This window comes from Helicoverpa zea, chromosome 1 (assembly GCF_022581195.2).
Source record: "Helicoverpa zea isolate HzStark_Cry1AcR chromosome 1, ilHelZeax1.1, whole genome shotgun sequence".
Taxonomy (NCBI): Eukaryota; Metazoa; Arthropoda; class Insecta; order Lepidoptera; family Noctuidae; genus Helicoverpa; species Helicoverpa zea.
In genome coordinates this window covers 10,517,741-10,542,769 of record NC_061452.1, presented here as the reverse complement: position 1 = coordinate 10,542,769, position 25,029 = coordinate 10,517,741, and the positions used below count along the sequence as shown (strand labels likewise).

Sequence of the window (25,029 nt, the reverse complement as noted above, 5' to 3'; positions counted from 1 at the left end):
AAATAATAATTTGAAGAAATTGTAAACAGCTGTGTTTTTAATGTAGAAAGAAATTCATTCTTAAGAATGAATTTCTTTCTTAAGAATGAATTTCTTTCTACATGCTACATGCTACACACACTAATACTTGAACAATTAATTGTTCAAGTATTAGTGTGTGTAGCAACAGTCACCCTAATAGAAGACAGTATCGAAGACCACCTGTGTTCTCATTAGACTGTTAATAACATGAGATTAGTGCAGAAAACAGCATCATTAACACGTGCTAATACTGAGACAGGGTCCATTACTCTTAGACGTAGCGCGTCTTGTTTGAAGGTCTTCCTAGCTCTGAACACGTGAGACTCTTCCATAAAGAGTATTATTTGGTCTCTTCTGTGGAGAATCGACATGTCCCCCATGTTTTATGTCATACTTTTAGAATGTACTATTGTACTTATAACACAATATTATTTGAATTTATTTGATACATGTAAACAAATTTCACTAAGCATGGACTGAGTAAGCAGTTTTTACACGTGTATTTGTCGCTCACACTGATGGCGTAATTAACGAAATACTACGCACTATTTCATCATAGCAGTGGGAATACGAGTCGTACGTCTGGTCGAATCGATACTTTGTGGCAAAGACAATGTTTATTATTGCACAGTATAAAGTTACTTACCTAACATCCGCATTATCTATGCATATATGCAAAATGTGCAATGAAATTCTAGCGCCTGTTTTTATGATGTGCACAAGCAGTTTTTATGCTATTTTTATTATCAGAATGGATGTTAGCAATTTATTATTATTTTGTTTTCAAAAGAAAATACATGATAGAGTCATGTTTCAGTGGGTCGAAATAATGTAGTACGTGAATTACAAAACAATAGTACTTACTCAAGCTAAGAACCTTCTAAAATAGCTATTTAGTGAAAGCACAGCAAAGAGGAATAACTGTCTAAAAGGAGGCTCCAAACACAATTCTTGTATATGGATCACTTTGTTATATCTAATAAATATTTTTTTCATTTTTTTTTTCATGTAACAGAGCTTTCATAGCAGTATAAAATTCACACAGCACTGCAATTTTTTCTACATTATTAATACTCAGTCATATCTTATCTTGGGATTATTGTAGGAAGTGTAGTTGAGTGCAGTGTATCTGTAAACACATGACCTACCGCACACGGTAGGTCGTGGCGACCGCTTCTCATCTGCCGCGGCCTCGGCTGGCAGGCTCGCCTACTGCGCTCGGTCCAACACTACTCAAATTAATAACCGGCTTCAAAAAAGAAAACGAAGAGATTCCACGAAATGTAGAAAGGAAGGTCGATGGCAACGAGAAAAACAAGACGGTAGACGAAATAAACCGGCCAAGTGCGAGTCGGACTCGCGCACCGAGGGTTCCGAACAAATCCTGTATAGATAAAAAGTGAGTCTCGCGCCAACCGTTCAGTTTAGAACAATCATAGTTATTAATATTTTTTATTTTATAATATAACTAAAATAGTAGGCCAGTACCTTGTAAAAGTTATTTTATTAAAGTTATTTATATACAACATTTTGTAGTCATCATTCAGAAATCTGATTGAAAATAGCTAATTAAGGTCATGGGGCATATCTGACCCATTTTGTAAAAACTGGCGGACATGAATCAAAGTAGTTTTAAATCGTGGAGAATGGTATGACGTTTCTTTGAATATAAATATTTTATCAAAATTCCATGGAGACGAATGTCCAGGATCGTTTGAAAAATATAAAAGACAAGCAGTTTCAGAGGATTGTACAGGTTGCAATGCTAGTTTTTATTGTTAAAGACTTTTCATAAAGAAGCAGGATGTCAATTCGGATGACCAGGATCTGATGAGAACTGACCAGGATCTGGAAACCCTGAGAAATCGAGGGCAACTCTTGAATATTGTAGGCACGCATCGAGTCAAAACCACAAAACAGTGAAGAAAGCAGGTAAACAGTGAAGGTTTTTAGCTGATTTGATAATGGAGACTACAGAGAGTCGAGGGAACTCCTGAACGGTATGTTGCAACTACCACGTGTTTGGGCTTATTTTATTCGTATTGGCGAAGACTTTCCACATAGATAAGTTTGACTGCCATTGTGGGATCGATCTGCAAAGATCAGATATAGTTATGGGAACTCCTTTACAATTTATAACGTAACCTTGTGTTGGAGCTTATTTTATTTTAGGTGATGAGAATTCAGTACTAATGGGATCTTTTATTTTTGAGGGATTAATCACCTAACGAGCCCCAGTTTCAGGTTTTTTTCGAAACTGCCTGACGACTTGTAACTGTCGAATTGTAACAACGACTGCTAGAGAGTAGGATTCGGGGCTGCTGGCTTTACGTTTCTAGAGCCTTGACAAAAGTGTAATTCTGTCCTTTTCTTTGTTTTATAAAATCGGCTTTATTTTATTTTGTAGCATTTTACAAACAAATCCAACTTCAACTTGCGACTGAGGAGCTACTTGATAAACTCGAACGTCTGCAGAATTTGTGCATCCGCTTCATTTTTGGCCTCCGAAAGTACGATCATGTGTCGGAATTTCGGAACCAGTTGAAGTGGCTGCCTATTCGGCGGCGTAGAGACGCTCACGTTCTTTCTTTTCTTTACTCTGTTCTTCACAATCCTGTCACTCCAAGTTACCTTCGTGAACGCTTTGAGTTCCTCGTTCCCAGAGGCAAACCTTGTCGCTCTTCCTTATCTCTTCTGCTTCGTGTCCCATCCCACACTTCAAGTCGCTATGATGGATCATTCACTGTTCGTGCTGTTAGGCTGTGGAATACCCTTCCGCATTCTATACGCGAGAGCTCATCATTGGATATGTTTAAGAGACGAGTTAAGGAACATTATTTATCATTATGACCTGTGTATATATTTGTATATATTATATTGTATATATTTTATATAATTATAAAAGGTATATATTTAATTTATTAAGATATTATACATATATATTATTGTTATTAGTATAACGTTGCACATTCGCCCTACCCCATCAAATCACTCTTTCACTCTAAGGTTGGCTGTAAGAGAACCCAACACTGGGTTAAGCTCGCCGTTGTACATAATGTCTCCGTTTTCAGTGTGTCAAATGTATTTATGTGTGCAATAAAGAATAATAATAATAAGTTCAAACATATAAAAAAGCAACAAGAAAACAAAAGCAAGAAAGAAATTAAAAAGATGATAGGTGCATCGGTCTAGAAGTCGGTGTCTAGAGAATGCATCTATATTTATTTAACCACCGAGATCTAGACCGAGGCATTTAGACAGTTTTCTTGTTGTTTTTAGAAGTTGTTTTTTTTTTTGTAAAAAGTTTTTATTTTAAACTTTTGTGAAAAGTTCTCGTCAATACGAATAATATAAGCCCAAACACGACGTTACTAAAACATACCGTTGAGGAGTTCTCTCGACTTTCTCACGTCTCCATCATCAGGTAAGCTCTAAACCTTCACTGTTTGATAGTATCACCAGACATACATCTGAGAATCAAGTTTTAATCCTATGCATGCCTACAATTTCTGATAGTTGCCCTCGATTTCTCAGGATTTCCATCATCAGATCCTGACCTGATGACAATGGAAATAAACGGCGAGTATACTCTTTTACTAAAAAGAAATGTTTTCTCAAATCCGTCAAACTTGGTCGTTTAAATTCCCTATTGAAATGAGGAAAATATGTATTTGATTTGATTTGATAATACTTTAATATTTTATGTAACTTCAAATTTATCATTTTCGCAATTTTTCCTTTATCTGTACTATATAACGGTGCATCTTGCCGAATTTCAAGATTCTGAGTTCACGGGAAGTACCTTGTAGGTTTTGATTCCCTAGCGTGTGACGGAAATTCGTCAAAGGTGTCGGTATAACTACTGTATCTTTTGATCGCGTTAACTTAGAAGTTTGATTTTTTCACTGCCTAAAGGGACAATAGACCTAGGTATTTGGTATAAATTTCAATCTGATACCTTTATTCGTTTGTGAGAAATAAGGTAGTAAGTTTCATTTTATTAAAATATTTTTTTTACATTATTTAACTAAAAAAATGAGATTTTCGTAATTTTTCCTATATTTGCATTATATGACAATGCTTCATGCCAAATTTCAAGACTCTGAGTTTACGGGAAGTATCCTGTAGGTTTTGATTCCTTTGCGAGTGTCGAAAATTTGTTGAAAATATCGACATAATCGGCTGTATCTTTTGATTGGCTTGGCTTAGAAGTTTGATATTTTCACAGCTTAAAGGGACAATAGACCTGAGTATTTCATGTGAATTTCAGCTTGATACGTCCACGCGTTCTTGAGATAAAGGGTCTTGACAGACAGACAGACAGACAGACAGACAGACAGACAGACAGACAGACAGACAGACGGACAACAAAGTGATCCTATAAGGGTTCCGTTTTTTTCCTTTTGAGGTTCGGAACCCTAAAAACAGAATTTTACAATACACTTGTCTTGAAAACGGTACAAAATGAAAAACATCTTCAATGTCTACGAAAACTGTCTGCAGATAGTTTTGGAAGGCGGCGAACTTATGCAGATTGCTAAAGTACGGAGATTGTAACAGCTGTGATTTAAAACAAAACATAACATTAGCGTTTATTGCAAACGTCAAATAAAGCTTTATTTATTTCGAAAAGTTATTAGGTTGTCGTGTAATATACGAATTTGAGTAGTAACTGACCTCTCGGAATAGCACTATTGTGCTAGGTAATTTTTTTAATACCCTCTATCTTCGTGACCTGTCATTCGAAGAAACCCTGGCGCAATTTTCATCGCCCGAATCAACATCAATGTATAGGTTAAAGATGTCAAGAAGAAAAAATGGTTTTGTAGAGAGACGTGAGAGTGAGCCGAAATAGTTCATTACATGTTGCATTTACATAAGGCAGATGTAATACCCACCACGTCTAATTGCATAGTAAAATCGCTTAAAGGCTTTGCGCTTGGTTTTCTCTGCTATTGCGTCGATTGGCATTTGTTCATAGTAGTATCGCTTTACTACGTTGTAAAACAATTTTATTAATAGCAACGTTACGTAAAGCTACATAGTTGCATTATCTGCCGGTCATGGCATGCGGTGATAAAGTCGGTGCGAGTGCGCAAATTGCCGAACGCATTGACAAGCCATCTGACAGCCTAGAGCGTGACCTACCGCATCCAATCTCCGAATACGTCATTTAATACTTACCACGTGGCTTGGAGAGAGTCAACATGTGGACCCCACTTGTACAAAGCGAACATTCGGAAGTTAAACATCGTCGTGACTGTTGAAGGCCGTTGCGTGACAACTATGATCTATGTCTTCGCATTTAGGCTGTAAAGTGAGCGCAATAATACTACTTAATAGGTAAAAAAAGTAAAATAGTAATTGTCTGTATACCCATTTGGATAAATAACCTTCAACTTGTAATAAATTAACTGTTGTTTACAGAGACACCTTGCTGTGTGGTGTATTGGTGTAGGTATTCTTATTTTACAGGAAAATTATAATATAAATGTTTTTTTTTTTTCTTTATTTCGCTGCTTATTGTGATTCTGAGAACGAAGCATTTGACTACGGCGGAGGCCGGTTTTGATTCTCCATGGTTTTACACTCAGACGGCTGAAGAAGTGATCCTATACGTGTTCTTTATTAAAAAGTAAATCTGGAACGTCCATTTCTTTTTATCAACCATCAGCCCCCCTACAGGCCCACTGCCTTTGGTAAAGGGTGGCCTGATAAAGCTGTATTTGGGCTGGCTTTTTTCATGCGTTCATACATCAGTCATAATCGGCAATGGAGTTCACATTTTCCTGTTTAATTCTCAACTTAATAGTAAATAAATACAAGAAACCTTACCATTCTCGGAATTTCGATAATTGCTATAATGTTGTGATTTCTACGAAATCACTGGTTTCCTCAGCATAACACCTTTCGCTAAATACGTTCTCCTTAATTAAGGCTTTTTCATGGAATATGTCGTAAAAAATAACTGATTGCTGTGTAAAAATATAGAAAACCATTAGGAAAAGCAAATAAATACATTAGATTTGCTGACACGGCGTGATAAAGTGTGGTGACAATAGAAAATAGGTGTGAAAACTGCAGTTTTGTGTTGAGATATCCAGTAATTTAAGTCCGAATACTGAGGTGACTCTTACAGATTTATTAAACAAATATTGTACGATGCGCCAAGTCTAAATGAATTGGAATAAGGTTGAAAATATGAGTTATTAGCGCCGTTCCAGAGTAAGAATATAACACTTAGTGAAATCGAACAAATATTTTATTGCCTGAAGTGCTAGCCTGTTCTGTCAATGCTAGTCATTCTGTTCTCCACTCTCCACTAACGATTCTTGCGTTTTCTTTTGGTCTGCCGATCTGCTCGCATTACTTACGTCATTTCTTCCTTCTTTCCATCTTCAGCTAACATGCTTTGTTTGGTTTAACTTAAGTCCCTTTCAATGAGGTCCTGGATCAGGTAGTGCACAAAAACTATAAACCTGATATTATAAGTCTTTTAAAAAAATACATCATTATTGAAAGAGCAATCTTGTATCCGCCAACATCTCTCATGGTCACGGTTGGAAAGAAAATAATATTTAGATTTTCACGGAGAAGCTTTTGGTATTTTTGTTTGATATGATTCAGATTACGGGTACGGTAAGTAGATATGGTTTATATCTTGTCACTGAAACGGATTATTTTATGTACATCGAGCTTAGGTTATAATATTATATCATAAAACATTATGCCTCTGACAAAACAACATGTGCAAAATAAAGATAGTCACTGATTCATGCCAAATTCCATACAAATATCTGAAGAAATCTTGTTTCAGCTTCCATCGACATTTGTGACCGATACATACCGTGGTATGGCGCAGGCGCTATACAAAACGTGAACTCATTATTTATGATTCGCTTAATGTCGTTGTTATTCCAATGGCGCCTTAAATGCAGTTTCAAGGTTTCCCCTGTCCGCTTATATCGGGCGTGAAAGAAGATCATTTTAAAAATAACATTGTTTGTGCTCTGATAACCGATAATGCCGTTGTTGCTGTAGCTAAATTGCAATGTAGATATTAATGACCAGATGCCAGATATTTTTTAACTACCATGTTTTGAGGGCGTACTCGTCAATTACCACTCAGAGTTGTTAACTGTCATTAAAAATATCCTAAGGATAATATTTAGACTGTCCCGAAAGAAATTAGAACTTAGGACTTCATATTCAACAACAAAACAAGTGACGAAATCCTATAATGTATTCCGAAAGGAATTTACTAGTGAAACAAAGACTATTTTTAATAATATTTTTTTGCTGCACATAGCTATTCTATGTAATATAGGTATCGTCTTCACACGACACCATATTGACGTCATTTATGACGTCTGGGTTCATGCAATGAACCTACCCAGCAACTTCATAAACTTCGTAAGCTACGTAAATACTTGTGCTAGAATAAACCAAACAAAGCAAAAAATAGTTGTTTACATGAGAAGAACATTTTTGATGAAGGGTTGTCTAGATGTAGAAGAATGTAGAATATTCAGTAAGTTTGTAAAGGTTTGAGACTGTAAGTCATTTATGGCATCAAAGACCTAATCATTAACCATCCTATAAAAGAGGCGTTTGTCGTGGCAGGGGCATGTGATGACAAGGGACAAGTTACATGCTACAAAGAGAGTTTTAAGTAAGAATGTAATTGATGAAGAGGGAGAGATAGACTTAGGAATAAGTATATGTATACAATAGCCTGCAAGATGAAGAATAGGCCTGCAAGATGCCTTGAATAAAAAGCCAGTGATAATACTATAAAAGGCAACTGATGCAGGAACGGAAGCGGAAAACAAATGTCCACCCATAATAAATTGGAAACATGGCAAGAAGAAGTAGAACATGAGTCAAGAAACCAGAAAACTGGCGACAGCAAATCATCTTGACTCTGTACGAGAATGAACAATGAAGCTTTCATGGACGAGCCTAGGCAATCTTATGCCTTTTGCAAGGTTATTTGTATGCAAAACGCACGCATATAAATGTCTGCTATGCGTTCTATTTCTGTTCGGAGTACTGTTTACTTTCCTAATTACAAGCCGCGAAATAGACGCCCGTGCTGCTCGCAGTTAAATATATCCCGCCCTATTTTCTACTACAATAATGGAAATGGGTCACGGGGTTGCTCATCGCTACAGTAGCCCTCCATGTATGATAGCGCAGGGGTTATAAATCTTATGATCAACTTAAAACACCATAATATAATAATAACCTAAATAGATTTTGATTGATGGTTCAATACCGTTTGATGTACATGATCGTTTACAGTGATACACAATGTCATTGACTCTTGTTTACTTTTGCCAGAGTGCGTAAAAGATGATTTTATACGTACGTAGCTTTGAGAACGACGTCATTTGGTAAGTATCATAGCAGCATACGGCATCTCATTTCTATCAAAAAGACGTCTCACTCAATGTAGAGATATATTTAGACAATAAATAACATCGAATAAAAACTTACGCAACTGTTAGTATTTGCGTAGGTACATATGTAATTTGGGCTGCTTTGTTTACCACGCAGCGGACTACGTCTGCCAAAAAAGTCACGCATTTTATTCTGTCGTAGGTGTAGCTCTGGTAATTATGTTCAGTTCAGTTCAAACATGGCATGTGATATCGAATTTCCGATGACGGTGCTAGATTCTGTTTGAGAATTTTGGCGCCAGGGTTCCGGGATAACAGAATAATTTCTTTTACACATTTTGCCTAGTCAAATATATTGGCAGTATCATCGGTTACTGTTATTCTTATTTTAAACCTGTCGAGCCCTGGATGGTTCCTTACCATAATAATCGATAGTAAATATTTGCATTTGTCGGCATTATTTATAGCATATCCCACTGAAACTGGCACCCCAAGGAATATTGTTGCCGGTTATTTCCAAAGCTTGTTTGTGTCGTTAGCTTCTTGTTAGCCTTTTAATTGCAAGTGACTTGGTACTTAGTTTGATACTCAGATCGAACAAAGTGTTATTCAGTTCTTCTGTTGTATCTTTGTGTCTTCTTGTTATATTAATCTATCGACACGTGAAGTCTTCGAAAGGAATATAGGCGTCTTTCGTGTAAAAATACTAAAACTGTTTTCTACTATTTCATCCGAACCTAGATAGAAACTTGACGCATCGAGATAAAATCCCATGTTCCCTGGGGTTCAAGTTATCGCTTGCCTTGCCAAATTCGATCTCAGTTGGATTTGCAGTTTTACTTTAGACGTAATGGACGTATTGGACATGGTTATTTCCGGATTTTTACTTTAATAGATAAAAGTAACTGTGTGTATCTCACTGAGGGATTGGGTGGTAGGCCTCGTCAACAAAGTCTCTATGACTGTGGCAGCGGTCTGAGCGGTCGCTTTTCACTTCAGGCCACCGCATCGTCAGCAGGCTAACAACCTTAAACGATATTCTCCTCTCACGAAGGTAGTGCGGTCGACGACCGATGACGATCGTCATCTTTGCTCATTCCAATTAGTGCGGGTAAGTATTTGAAGCGGGCCCCCGATATGGGCCTCTCTTGCCCCATACAAGCGCGCAGTTATTAGCAATGCGATTGCTAAAATTGCCCCACATCTGATTACCTGAGCGCATGCGCGAGTTCGCTCCACTTTGTTTTTGCGTTCAATGTCAGTGTATCGGCTAATTTTATCGCGCTTCGCACACGCTACGTAACTATCTTGTTTGACGAGGCCAAATGACGATTTGTTTTGATTTCTCTGCCCAAAACATGTGAACATTAAACAAAGCTATTAATGTGGCATGCTAAATTAATGTTAATTGATTACAATTTTGAGATGATCTACGAAGGTATGGAAAATCATCAGGAGAGCGAAATTTCACATTTCACAACATCTCAAAAACATCATTTGAATATCCGCGCTTCCGAAGAAGACTGAAAGAATAGAAACTGGTCACTGCTGTAAAAAGAGAAACACCAAACACAGACCGGTGTTTTTTTTTAAATTGAATTGTATTGATGGCATGTGTAATGGACCAGAGATCAGTGAATCGAGGGTGACATGCGGCTGGGCGAGGTGAACGTGCCGGTATCCACGTCACGACACGAGCAAACGCTTTTCGTCGCTATTTCCGCAACAAGTGTTGTTTTGAAGATAGAGGCCCCAAGCGGGCGAGCGCGAGCGTCATGCCCGCACAGCACCGCTTCGCCCTGTGATTCCATTTCCATATAATTTATCAGCTGATCTTAATAAATAACATATCCCCACATACTTTTGTTTCATAAACTTTGATCGCTCTGATCACTCTCCATTAAACCCCATTCAAATCAATACTTAGGAAGCAAAACAAATGCGACTACTTTTTTAAATGTTTTGAACAAGTTCGGTCAATTGGTCGGGGAAATTCTTTTACAAACCACCTGTGATTTTTCAGGTGCGTAGCGAGTTGCCATTGAGCAGAAATCCGCCGTTTATTCAATTTTCCCGCAAAAGCCTTTCTTCATCAGACCCCTTTCTAACATCTTAATCACGTAGAGTTGGCGCATGCTATTACTTAACATCAATTAACTACCGCACACTTAAATAGTGATGATAATGCATATTAAACATGCAAATACCAAGTAGTCTCAATAGAAGGTCACCCTTCACCAATAAATTCCTACTGCCCGTTCCATTTCTTAACGCCTTTCATTTGTGTTAATTTATATCTTTATTTTTATACACGACTTGTTTGGTTCATGTAATAATTACGTCAACGTTTTAAAGATTCTAGTAATTTAGATATGCACTCTACCGTCGCGCCTACTCGTACCTTTGTGTGTCATAACAGATTTCATCGATAAAATTATATCATGCATATCTTATCAGTCAGTAGCAATATGAGAAAAATATGATCAATGCTTGCCCAAATCTGGTGACAATAATGTAGCGCGTAGGTGTTTACTTTTAGGATATACTGAAAAGTTTATAACTACGAATTAATGGGAACATTGCGTAGACCGGTAGACTAGACGTCATACCGTGCAAATAAACTTCGTCATCGTGGCGTCGCCATCATTGTTGTCTCTCAGTGTTTTCCCTAATCGTGGTATCAAACCTTATCTGTTTGAGTTTTATGGAAAAGTGGGCCTGAAACGTCTGTAGTTTTACACAACTTTATGAAATTGTGTCGTTTTTAGGGCTCGTTAGTTTTGAATTCTATTATAATGTTTTCAATTATTCCCTTTATGCCATGTCATCATATCAAGCTGAAGGGTTTTTTTGTTTGAATTCTTTATTTCAGGATCTGTATTGAATGTTTTTTTCGTGATAGACTGCATTTGGGTAATTAGGCGTGCCAAAGCTTTCTAGGATGCGTGTTGCAAAATTTCTTATGGAATTGCTGTCCAGTTTTTTCTCAGAATTAATGAAATTTTGCCAACTGGAATGAAAAACAAAGAGGTGAGGATTTTCATGAGTGATCGTTATGGGTTATGAGTTTCGTACAGTATTCATTTAGATCATAACTTCAATAACTTAGACTTGAATTCAAGGGTGCCACCGCGACACATTCACCCACTGTTCGTCTAGATTGGAATATTTAGGTTCTATGGTATGTTGTCATTTAAATGGTACTAGATATGGTAAAGCCGTAATACTTGTTCAAGAACCGGTTGACGGTTCGCGCAAGTGGCGAGGACAGTGTGCGGGGTAAGAGGCGGCCCGGCTAGCAATCTGCAACGGCGTGCATTCCGAACGCATTTCACGATCCGAGTCGATGGACGACCTAGCTACGGCATTTACCGCCGTTCATTCAATTTAGATTATTTAAGAAAGTAGATTCTTCAAAATCGTGAGCATGTCAGTTCTAGTGTTCTCGTTGGATCAATCTCAAATGTAGTGTTAGATTGGTAGATTGTTCAAATGTTTTTTGCTTGTCAGTATTTCGATGAGCGGCTTCTAAATACTTATCTATATCTTTTATAGTAATAGTATAGTAAAACAGAACGTAAATAAACAACGCAATAATATGTACTGCACAGTCATTAGGTAGTTATAAAATAACTGGTTGTTCGCCATAAATATTTTTATAGTCGTATTTTACATAGCTATGATTTAATTGCATTTCCTGGCCTAACTGCATACTTATTACAAATACTGGCATGAAATAAATAGTTTTGTTTACAAGCCGATGTGCCCGAAGGTGCGACATATTGCAGCGTTCTCACACTAGCGGATTTTCCCCTCGGTTTTTCCGAGCGGATCGTATGGGTGCTTGGAACCGCCCGAGAGCTTTTTTTATGCTCAGAATGCATACCCTCGGTTTTAGTACGTACGGAAATAATGCGCTTGTGTGAAAGCGCTGTTAGATATCATCTCAGCCGAACAAATATGTACATTTTAGTAGCATTCCTACCCGTAAAGGACCTAGGATATAAATGAGGTACGTTTGCATCATTATAATCATCGAAAGTAATGCGTAAAATTAATAGTGACTTGAAATAGCATAAAACACATCCGTGTTAGTCATTGTATGGACATCAATGGAACAGGCATCAATGAAACGTGTTCGAAATTCAAGGGCATTTGGAAGAGAAAGTCGGTGTAAAAATTCCTCGTCTCTATTTATCGTTAATTCTGAACTCTATGCAATGTGAATGTGAATAACCCAGGGCCGTCAGTTTTGTTAACTGCGTCTCAATTTCAAACAACATGACAAACTTTATGATGATTATGATAACTTTGATGAACAGTCAGAAATTTTATTATTCACTAGCGCTCTACTCTTTCCACGCATTGGTATAAATTATACTTACCAATTAAAGGTGTTTCAGGAGGCATATAAATTGATATAGAAACAGAAATTTTTGCTTTCCTTCTTGCAAACTATGTTGGGGTCGGCTTCCAGTCTAACCGGATGTAGCTGAGTACCAGCGCTTTACAAGGAGCGACTGCCCTTTCTGACCTCCTCAACCCAGTTACCCGGGCAACCCTTTGGTTAGACTTGGTTGAAGTTTGTGCGTGACCGTTCTGAGAAAGAACCTACTAGAAATCACGAAGCTATGATTACTAATATTTGTAAACACGTACAGTTACCAACTTCAAGTACAAGACTAAAGCGGACAGTTTTGGAAGCAGGTATTTTTATAAGCACGGGTACATTATTAATTTTCCTTTGTAACCCGAGACGTGGAATAACGGAAATTAATTGCAGTCTTCAACGGTATTGTATCTACTTGCATTTCAGCACGTGTAAGGCGTATGTACATAGAAATACATACATGTGCAAGCATTGTAATCTTACCGTAAAATATTAAAACCGTTGATTAAACCGTCACGTCACTTATCGCCGTTAGCTGATTTGTCATACTCGTAGAGAGTAGAGGCCGTGACTCTGAATTCGCTCTTAGAAAGGATTTCAGTTCGGATTTTAGCATTCATTAATGTTAATCTTGTGATAAATTCAATCAAACTTATATATAATTTCCGCTCATTAAATTGTTAATTGGAAAATGTAGTCAAAGCAATCTTAAATTAACACTTATAATAGCGACTTATAATAGCGATCGTTTAAAAAAACACTTATAATAAGGGATAGATATCTTGATTCAGGGTGTTGTTGAGTCAAATAAAATTAATTCAACTGGTGCAAAAGCTAAACCCTTACAGATTCAGTAGTGATATTACTGTATGGGTTGTTGTGGTGTAAGAGGGAAGTATGTGTGTTCCTATTGTTATTTTTTAATGAAGTAAGGGACATTTGATTGAATTTTCATTCAGACAAATAGGCTCTTGCTATAAGTGGAAAAGAAATCATTTATGATAGAACCATAACAATCTAATACTAGTACATGATTGTTTTGCTAGAATTTAATTATGCATTAATGGTCCAGAAATATTATAATAAGGAACAAATAGGTAGTTGATGTGAAAACATTTGAGCACACCCAATGGCAATTTATTATAAGGGAAAACACAAAAGTTTGCAATGTAAAATGTTATCTACTCTAAAAAACATCGTAAATCATCACTTGCGTCATTTCCAGGTTGATGACCGCAACCTTGACGCCCCGGCCCTTTCCACGTTGAATCTTACAGTAATTGTACGATAACACGTAGGTACTTATCATGTTTTGCTAGAATTTGATTGGAACGCACTCGCCATGGTCTTCGATCAAGCGACCGTTAATGAGTCATCACCAACCGACGGCGGCTGCGACGTAAACAACCGGAGCTCCTCCCCGCGAGGCCACTGCGCGCAAATAAACGTGCCTCACATGGGTGTACCGACAACTGTTTTGTTTGACGCACCCGACACATACATATTTTTATTATTTTCGTGGGCATAACAAGGATGGAGGTAATAGCTACGGGTAATACATACCTGACCATGGTGACCATGATCTATGTTTTTATAATAACTTGCATGCAACAGGCGCCAGATGACAAATGAGCCAAGTCTACCGACTTTGAATATTACGGATTCAGAATTCTTGATTTTGTTGTGAATAATTCTGACATACAAGGACAATGGACTTGTATATCCTGTATATGTTATAATCTTTTCTATGTCTAATTCTAGATCACAATATGATGATAATTATATTCTATCATCTAAATACCAGATTTGTTTTGCATTAGACCAGTACTTCCGCGATTCATCATTCAAAAACCAGAAAGCAAACGTTGAAATAAAAAATCATCTTTGATGTTGTTTTTTAAAAAATATGCATTTCGAATGAGATCATACTGGTCATGCTTGGAACAAACATGCTCAGAATCCGCCTCCTATCAATGACTTGTATGTGCCGTTCAAAGACCGCCACTTATTAAGGTGCGTCTACACCACGTCCGATGCGGCGACATACGTAGGCAGCACGGTTACCGCTAATGTGCTCTTTATTACAGCATACGCTTCATGCATGTATGTATGTAGTAATGTGTGCCATAAGTATGTTTCGCACGCCATTGCATGAGGTTGTGTGAACGCACCTTCAGGCTGTATACTGCGAAGTGACTGTTACTGCCTTTTCAACCCCCTGCTGTACGTGCTTATCGTATGCAATCACATCGCCAAGCTTATTTTGCGAATTCGTATGGACAGGGGAGAAGGGAATGGTTTGTGTGATATTAATAACAGATAGGCCACGTGCAGCCACTACATTTCCAATTCCTAGAAATAAACCATAGTTAAAAAGTCACTGAAATGATGAACTCATAACTTCCGCTTCCGCAGATATTCTTCACCTTACTAGATCAAACGAATTCTGACAAAATACAACGGAGAACTGGATGAAGTTTTATTTCCATTATAGTAGCTATTACAAGTTAAACAAAAATGTATTGCGTGTGGATGTCGCCGTATTGTCACAGCGCGGTACAAGATTGGATTAGGCTGCCATTACAGCGGCGCGCGGTATGCGTAAATAAATAGTGTCTATGTGCAAAACATTGGAGAGTTCAAAGGCACGTCACGTGTGAGGTCGGCCCTGCCGTCGCACCACTTTTATTACATTCCCCGAATAAAATGCTAGCGACCGAAAGCCTACACAACTTTGTACAACGACGACGTGTACTTATTTATAAAAGTACATTTCGTGTATATGCCAAGGCATATTAAAAGTAAGCTTTCCATTTCCGTCGTAGATTCGCTAAAAGGATTTATTATTTAGGTTTCAATCCTGGGAAAAAACTTTTGTCGTTAGACCTTCTTCGTACTCACGTAGACCTATCCTTCAGAATGTATGATAATATGTAACTCGTTACATCTATTTGTTAAGGTTAAATTTTCATTCGTAAATATTAGCCGTTTGTGTTTCAATGTCTTAAACGATAGGCTGTTTAACTGCCTTAGACAAGAATTTATGAACATGAAGAAATCGTCGTCATCATATCTTTCTAGAAGTGTATGTCAAGGGATATGTATGCTTAAAAATGTAATATGATTCCTAACATAGCTCGGAAATGTGAAAAAATCGATACATATTCCAAATAGCAATAAGAAATGTAATGCAGTTAAATTCAGGGTTCAGCGTGATGTTGTTTTTTCAAGTTCTGTTCTTAGACTTGACATAATTCAAACAAATTAAGGTCGTCATACTTTTGGCTGTACATTCTTTGGATAGCGAGTCCTAAAATATATCAGAAGAAAACGGTTACTTTTTGTTATCCATTAGAAAACAAGAAAGAGGTTCTTAATTAATTTGACTGTCTGTAACGTTATTAGCTTTAGCCTTAATGGCCTTTCCCAACACCCAAAAAGTTATCCAAACAATATTATTTAATCTAAAAATAAAGCTATTTTTACTAACAGGATTTAAATGATACCCTTTCGTGGAATTCTACGCTGTAGCAGTCGTGGTTCACGATCGTGACCTGAATCCTTCGCAGTATTTGTCCTTTCTTTATTATCAAATTACCATTACGTAGTTACACTACCTATTTCCGTTAGTCGTTACCTTGTTTATTTATTACTTTAAGGTTGTCTTCAGGAAGTCCACTCCTGTTGTTGTTATTATACCTGCTTCAAACTAGGCAATCAAACCTGAATGAAATAATAACTTATGTACATTATACGTGTCTTCTGATCGAGTGTTTAAAAAAATATATATTTGAATGGATGGATATATGGAATGAAAAAAATATGTATTTGAATGGTACAAGAATATTGTCAATAGAAAAGATTTCTGACTAGGTACCTATGTATTTAATAAGCAATATAGCAGGAAACTAATAACTGCATCAGATTGCTTCTTGTTTATACACACTGTAACTAATAATGTATTCAATATGGAACATTTATGATTGACCATAAAAATAAAGTATTTGTTGTTAAGTTCAATCAATTTATAATAACAAGGCGTAGCTCTCCTACTGGGCAATATAATAAGTATTGATATTGACGGAGCTGGTACACTTGAGACGGCTACTGTTTGCAATATCGGAATATTCCACGTCGCACTACTAAGACATTCCCTAAGGTTTGTTAACATATCGTTAGTCATGGCCCTTGAATGATGTTTTTGCAGGTCCTTGTTTGCATTTATTCATAAGTACGATAAAAACCAAAGCCTTCTATTCTTCAAAATCCAAGGTTTTAAAACTTTGCTCTAGGTTAGTAAGTTTGACAAGTTTGACTCTCTGATGCCATGTCATGTTAGGAATATTAGGGTTACTCAATGTAGTTACTTCGAGGCTGTGTGTTGAAATGTTGTTCATGCGGTAAACAAGCGATTGATCTACAGTTAACGAGCGAATGTATCGAGGACATTACTTGATTTCGTTTCGGTTAGGATCTCTGATGGGAACTATGTGAAGTTACTAGAGATAAACTGTTGTGAAATAGGTATTGCTTCTGCCTACATCTGTAATAAATAGTGATTTGTAGTGGAACGAAGCTACCTGAACTCAAAGTCATGGAATTAGTTTTGGTCTCCAGAAATCTTTATTGAATTTTCTGCTCTTAAAGCGTTACTTATTAAATTGAGTGATGTAGGTAGGTTAGCTAATAAAATTAAAGTTTTTTCAGGTGTTGATTCTCGATACATAATAATGTATTTGGTATGTTTGTTCCACGTATCGTATACTTGAAAAAAATCTGCTTGGGATACGAGGCAAGGATCACAGGAATCCTGCAAGGAGTTCGTTAGCTTAGCAAATTCCTTTGATCCGGTCTGAATGAACGTCTACTACTATAATAGGCTGTTGCGCCCCACGCGGTCGCGGTCTGCGGATCGAACATTGATATCTTCATTCAGAGACCGGAAACATAAATCAACGGCCAGAGACGCGTGGCCACGGCTCACGACACCCAAGCGGATATCCATATTTTCTGCTTACAATTACTTACACAGCTAACAAAGCCTTTATAATTAAACAATGTTTACGTAGCTTATTTTTCACAAGCATTTTCATTCTTTCTAATAAAGCAATTTCTGAAATTTTCACAAAGATATGTAAGTGGATCGTAAATTACACGCCGTATTAATTAAACGATTCGTGTTCATCAAAGCGCGAAGTGCATGAAAAAATATCTAGATGAACTAGACCGACGACGAGTAGACAAACAAGATCAGTTTGTTTTGTTCCTTTTCGTGATATGGAGTGTATTTAGAAAGTATTTCTAAAAATAGATGGAGTCATCTAAATCTAATCGTAAGGATTATTAGTAGACGGCACTATTTGCAGTGAAAGTGCAGTGAGTCATGCGCTCAGCACGACGACGCGCGGCGTCGGAAATAGAGCTGCGCCCGCGCCGATGCTGCGTCTACGATTGCGACTGTCCGCCTTTTCGGCGTGGGTCACATTAGTGCATGCAGCACAGACTAATAAATAACTTGCAGCTGACAGTCAAAAACAATACGCAACTAACAGCCTAGATGCCTGAAAAGGAGACAAAATAATAATATTTTAGTTTTATTTTATGTAAATTCTGTTTACTGATTGTTTAGATTTCATGGGAAAAATGAAATAACTCATGTAAGAAAGCAAACTCAGAAAAGCGAAAAAAACGCGGTTAACATTATTGAGAGGCGCCCTCAATTTTGTAGGATTTCTCTGGATTCCTGAGCGAAATATCTCCTCTTCAAAATCTGCAAACTCATAAAAAAGTCGAATATTGTTGAATTGCATAACTTCCCGGATTGAAGTCAGGTAATTAACAGGAGCACAGTAATCGTCTAGATTCTCTAGCTAGCTAGATCGTAAATCACATCTAATCGAAAAATGCATAACCAAAGAAAAAAGAAACTAACAGGAAAACTGTTCTCATAATAAAGTACCAATGTCAGTGTTATTTCCTTCTTTGGTTGTTAGTTTGACCATCTACTTCGATGAAATCAATTCAATATCCGCTTTCACAGATGGAGAAAGAATCGGCAACCTTTAGTGTAATAACCGCACAAGGTCATAAACAGGAAATTGGCTGCTGTTAGCAGAAATGTTTTGCAACCACTATTATAGATTAGTTTCCGATGAGACTGGTTTGAACTGTGTTCAAGTCTTTTAAAATAAAGATAAAAAAAATACATTAATGTTAAACTCGTACATAGTAGATACATTCTTGTGACTGTGACTATTTAACTACAATGAAATTACCCAATGCGAATTTGTTGACGTGTTTATAAACTTGTCAGTGTACTATTGTAAAGAATGCACTGACGTGATATGCATCATTGCATTTCATTACACTACGCCTTTTGCTTCCCAGGTATTGACAATTTATGTACTACGTTGATATTCAACACGTGACTCAACTTGTTTATCCGTAAATCGAAGCTCAGCTCAATGACTGTAATTTTATAAAATTATCGTAAAACGTAAAAAGCCACTCGAGTATGTTGAAGTTCTAAATGGCATTTATCGCACCCGATGCGATGTGTTTGAAACTTTATTCCTTTGTTTTAGGGCTTAATATTCCAGATAAGGACAGTTTACAACTGTTAATTTGTTAAAGTACGGCGTCACTGTGGAGGGCCGGGGATGGGGGGGAGGGGAGCGGAGGCTGTAGTAGAGGCGTAGTAAGCGCGGGGAGTGTGAGGGGAGAGACGAAGTACGCCGCGCTCATTATATTTCCCAGTCAGTACTGCAGTGCATCTTTTGCAATAGTGTTTCCGTGCTTATCGATATCGATGTTTATGATAATATTGTAAAGTTGCAATTTTGGATAATCGCTTTTAAAGAATTTATCGAAGAAAACCTTTGATAAAAGATAAACCATTCACAGAATAGGAATGGTACTACTTACTGCCTTAGTAAGTAATCAATAACAATCAGTGTGTACTTACTGCCATTGATAGAGTTAAAGCTCTGATCCATTTTATTTCATCGATGTTGTAAGCTAGCTGTCTGTACCCTAGGAATCGGAATGTAATCAATCAGAACCAAAACTCTTAAATATAATGAATGAAATATTACTAGGGTGCATCACTAATCTATGAAGTTTAACAATAACATTCTTGACTCTATAAATACCCTTTGAGCTGGGTGACCGAGGTTTGCGGGACGTGAGACGGTATTATGCGGCGAGTTCATTTGCATTGGGCCGTGTCGACTGACGTGTTTCAGGCTAGCTATGTGGAGCCACCCGCCCACCATCGGCACCGCCACCCTACTGCATCACGCACACCACGATACCATCGTGTTCTCCGATCTTCAGACCACCTCCCTCCATTAAGCCATTTCAATGCTTTCTAAGCAACTTTATGATTCGTGGTAGCAGAATGAGTTGTAAATATTTATCGATTGTGTTGCCATTGCCAGCCAATCAAATAGATTGATATTTATAGGTGCCTCAACATTTCCAAATATGCAGATTTTATTAGAATCACATTTAAAACATTATGAAGTCCGTTTCAATTATGTGGTCGGGAGCCCTGCGTCGTATTCCTTGCATATACCTACCTTTCTCATACTATTATCATGAACTCATGGCGACTCGACCGACCCAAGCGTATTGTTTACAGTCTGCCATCTTGGCTTCCCTCCCGCGCATTTTGTGCACATGCGCAATCGGCCTCTGACCTTAACTCCGTTGCCCTGGGAAGAGTAGCCCGAAAAAATGCTGCGTAGAACTGGCTAAGCAAAATAAGAGCTCGGATGAAACTACGCAATAGATTTGCCTTAGTGATATTGTTAATGTTTACAATACCTCGTTTCGTTATCCTATTACATATATCTGTATTGAAATGTATTGGATACATTGTATTATGGGATATTAGGTAATCTGGATGCACCTTATCCAGGTGATGTGTTTGCTTGCCACATTACATTGGAGTAAGTAAAACAAAACTTTTCGTCTTGATTTATTTGAAGGAGCTAGTAATGTTGTTGGCTGAGCTGATGTTGATCAGTCTCGTCAATCTTGATTAATCTTCTTGTTGTTTAATATCTTGACATTTCCTTCTACATAAAATATATATAACAGATATTGAAACACGAAAAGTTCGAAATAATTAGGGTTTGTCAGACAACATACATTGACCTAAAAAGTAAAGAGCAATAAGAGTAATGTTTTGAAGTCGACAAATAGCTAAACACGCTTGTTTGGCATTATACACTAACTAACCAGTATGTGATCCGTTTGATGATATTGATTGGGTACCTACTTAATTAGTCATGTTGCACTCAAGTGACACAATTTGTACTAATATAAACAAATATTTACTAAAATATCTACAATAATTAATATCAATAGTCTAAATATTATGTTGTTATCATCTTATTATGACGCAAACGTCTAGTCTAGTGCAGTAGTCCTAAACAATAACTTTAGTTAGATGCAAGTATGATGAAACTGTGAACGTCGTCTCTTAATGAGAGCTTTGACCCTTTTATTTAGTGCAAAAGCACAATAATTGCATGAAAACCCCCTGAACCAGCGCTGAAAATATTTACCCTTAATAATTTCACAGTACCGTTAGCTTCCGCACTAGGCACTCAACCATATTTAGCTTTAGCCAAATATACTTTTCGCAGAAAATAACAAAACGGTAACAAATAGGCTGATGTAAGTGTATAATTCCTCCCTGGTGTTCGTTAATATGAAATAAGCTAGCTCGTGGGAGGTAATTTGCGCCAATAATTGAATTGTTTACGGAAGCAGCTATAACTTATTGTTCGACTTAACTGTCGTAGTATATTAAGTGAGCTGAATACAATTAACTGCGAGAACTACTTCATAGAATTAAACCAATCTAAATACCAGAGTTCGATTTCAATTTAATTCACTTCAAATAGGAGAAAAATAACAATTTGACCAGCTAGAAGAATGTTTATGTGGATTTGACAAAATCACTAACGAGAGACGTTTTATTGTTCCAGTATGCACATCAATGGACATAAGAAACAACCCGAAGCAATTGAACAACCTGACTGGCTGCCGAGTGATCGAAGGACAGCTCAACATAGTGTTGATGGAGCGCGCCACACCCAAGTTCTTCGCCAACCTGACCTTCCCGGAACTGAGAGAGGTCACCGATTATATTATGATATACAGGTGACACCGATTAACTAATAAAAATAGTGCTAAAATGCCCCAACGCATGTATTTTCCCCACTCTTAGGTGTGGTCGAAAATGGCAAAGTTGTATAAGAGGCACGTTTCATCGCCGTTACGACTTTTTCTTACCATAGGCAAAATAAAATTGTCTGCAGAATTACGTTAGTGTGTAAAGATATGTGCATTAACAGGTTATATTGTTTTGTAGGACGAAGGGCGTGCAGAATCTCGGCGACCTTTTTCCCAACCTCACAGTGATAAGAGGAATGCAGCTCCACAAGGATTATGCACTCGTTATATTCGATAATGAGAATCTAGAAGTAAGTTGATATTATTACTGATATTATATCCCTTAAGTTTCCTTTCCGACATAGACGACTGACTGTCAAGAGCCCAAAAAATAAATTGCAAAGGGCAAAAATTTTAATGAGACCTTTTGTCAGGATCCTGTCACGGAAGTGAAGCTTTACATCATAAGCAACTTAGAGAAATAAGTTAAAGAATGAGTTTCAATTCTCAAATAGACTTAGATTTCATAGATTTTACTCGATTTCGAAAGCTCTCCCCCATAAGTCCTTTAATGACCTAATACTAAACGTTTGTTACTCAATCCACAGTCCTTGGGTCTTCGTTCTCTAGCGAAGATTGAGAATGGCGGCGTGCGAATACAACAGAACGACAGGCTTTGTTATACTAACACTATTGACTGGTCTCGGATCACTCCGCCTGACGCCGAAAACGTTATTAGGGTAAGTTCAATCACATAAGAATTCAAAAGTCTCACTGCGATGCTTCGCGCTTTTACGGACTCTGCTGATTGCAAATGATCTAAATAAATCATCTCCTTTGAAAGTTTCTATTTGTTATGCATTCTGCGGGATACATAATAAAAGGGCAAAGATAAAAAAATGGATTGCATATTCTTTCTTATCCACTATCAGGACAATTTAAACTGTGGTTAAGGAGAAAAAAAAAATCACATTCACAAAATAACTTAAGGAACCCTATAGACATGTATTTCGGCATTTCCGCCTTCCAGACATGTGTCCACTAACTACGGAGTTGGGCCCTCATATTATTATTGTTCTTCATCAAACTTGTTCTGGTCATGGACCGTGGGACTTACTTGTTATTAGTTCCGCCACGACTCGTGTTTATCCACGGGCCACGATACATATACCTCTACACACAACATTAATTAACAATTTGATTCATTTAAACCCTCCTAACGAATACATCTACGCTACACGATACTACTAATTAAGGTGCTGTATTGGTAGACTGGTCAAATCGTGAAATATCAACTTGATAAGTTATGGAAATTCCTACTATTAGCTTTTTCTAACCGCAGTGCCCACAGTGAAATAGAACATCAAATCCTTTTGGAATGTTCCATAAAGATGATATCATTTCTAGTATTGTGATATTTAATGGATCGTGAACATAGTGTTGAAACGAGTTACTCTTAAAATAATGTAGGTGACCTCGTCATTCCCAATTAACATTAATATTGATCTAATGTATTGTTGATTTGTAGATGAACTACGACACACGACTGTGTGGGCTGTGCCCGAATGCTCAGAGTCGAGTAGAGGACCATCGCCAGTCGCATTTACAGTGCCCCTCTGACGAAAATGATCGGTTGTTGTGTTGGGATGACAAACACTGCCAGAAGAGTAAGTATTCACATATCATCAAATATTAATTTTATTAACGGACTTTATGTAAACTGTATTATAATGAAAGTAATTGATGGACGTGTCGTAAACAACGGGAGCAACGGACTGAAGACGCGGGGAACATGGGTCATTGAGTATATAGTAATGTGAATGATGCATTGATATGACACGCTTCGTTATTATAGTACGGCTTATTGTACATTCCTTGGCGATGTTTTTGCTTGCATATTCATAGTTGATGGAACTTAGTACTAAGGATGTAGGTACTACATTATCTGTCCGTGAATAAACTGAATAAAGATAACATGTAACAAATATTTTGACAAACGAACTATGGAGACATGTTTACAATATAACATTATTACAATAGAGTCATAGTTTGAATAGCTGAACGTTGTGTGTACTATTCAGTCACTACATTTTCTGATCTTATTACTAGTTGGTCTAGTAGTCGCAAAGCGCGACTGCTGCCCACGAGGTCTCGGGTTCGATTCCCGGGGTGAATACGAAGAAACATGAATGTTAATATTTAGTACTTTATTAAGAATGTCTTCTGTCTAGTTTGTCCACCTGCGTGCGGCGACCGCGGATGTTTAGACGATGCGGCCCGTACTTGCTGCCATAACGCGTGTCTCGGCGGCTGCAGCGGGCCTAGGCCAGAAGACTGCCATGTCTGCCGCAATTTCTCCTTCGGTAATGGCCCGGAACGTAAATGCGTGGATAGCTGCCCTGTTGGGACGTATCAAGTGAGTTTATTTATTTAGATAGATTTTATATTATTCAGATTCTATTAGATGAAATTAATGTTATTTATTCATTTATTTGTCATCCTTTTCGTTCTCGCGATCATGATCTGGACACGTTCCTGTATTATCGGCCTGCAATCCGTACATTGTCGATGTCTTTTCAGCTCGTTCTTTTTCTCCCGGGCTTTTCATCAACATTGTGTAGGTGTGTTCTGGCTTCGACTTGGTACTTTGACAATTAGTAAAGTTTAAGTGTTTCTGTGCAGTTGTTCTGGCGCTGCGTGACAGAACTTGAGTGTCGCAATGCGCCAGCGCCGCCTATGGACGACGGTGTCCAACGCAGCTCGCCTAAGATAAGGAAGTACAAGATCCATGGAAATCGATGCGTTTTTGTTTGTCCCATTGGGTACAATGAGGAAATGGTGAGTTACAGAAGATTACAGAAATATCAAAGATTCATTTGACTGCATTTGCAATTATTTTCAATTCTTTACATAAACAAATAATGTAGATGGTAATGATGTAAATATTTTCCAAATACAACTAACTTATTTTCAAGAAAATCTTAACTGTGAGTGTGACTGGCTCGCTAAATAACTAGCAGAATTTGGTAC

At 37.5% G+C, this 25,029-nt stretch overlaps 1 protein-coding gene across 2 annotated transcripts in view; it reads left to right on the top strand.

Moving 5' to 3' along the window:
• The window catches only part of LOC124634694 (insulin-like receptor), a 49,542-nt gene that overhangs the window by 11,964 nt on the left and 12,549 nt on the right, over positions 1–25,029 (top strand). The window contains exons 3-8 of one of the 2 annotated variants that reach the window (XM_047170356.1): positions 21,813–21,987; positions 22,199–22,310; positions 22,608–22,739; positions 23,528–23,666; positions 24,231–24,415; positions 24,682–24,837. In XM_047170356.1, coding sequence (XP_047026312.1) covers positions 21,813–21,987; positions 22,199–22,310; positions 22,608–22,739; positions 23,528–23,666; positions 24,231–24,415; positions 24,682–24,837 — 899 coding nt within the window. Of the gene's footprint in view, positions 1–21,812; positions 21,988–22,198; positions 22,311–22,607; positions 22,740–23,527; positions 23,667–24,230; positions 24,416–24,681; positions 24,838–25,029 lie in introns of those variants that run through there. The other variant, XM_047170361.1, reaches the window with a different exon arrangement.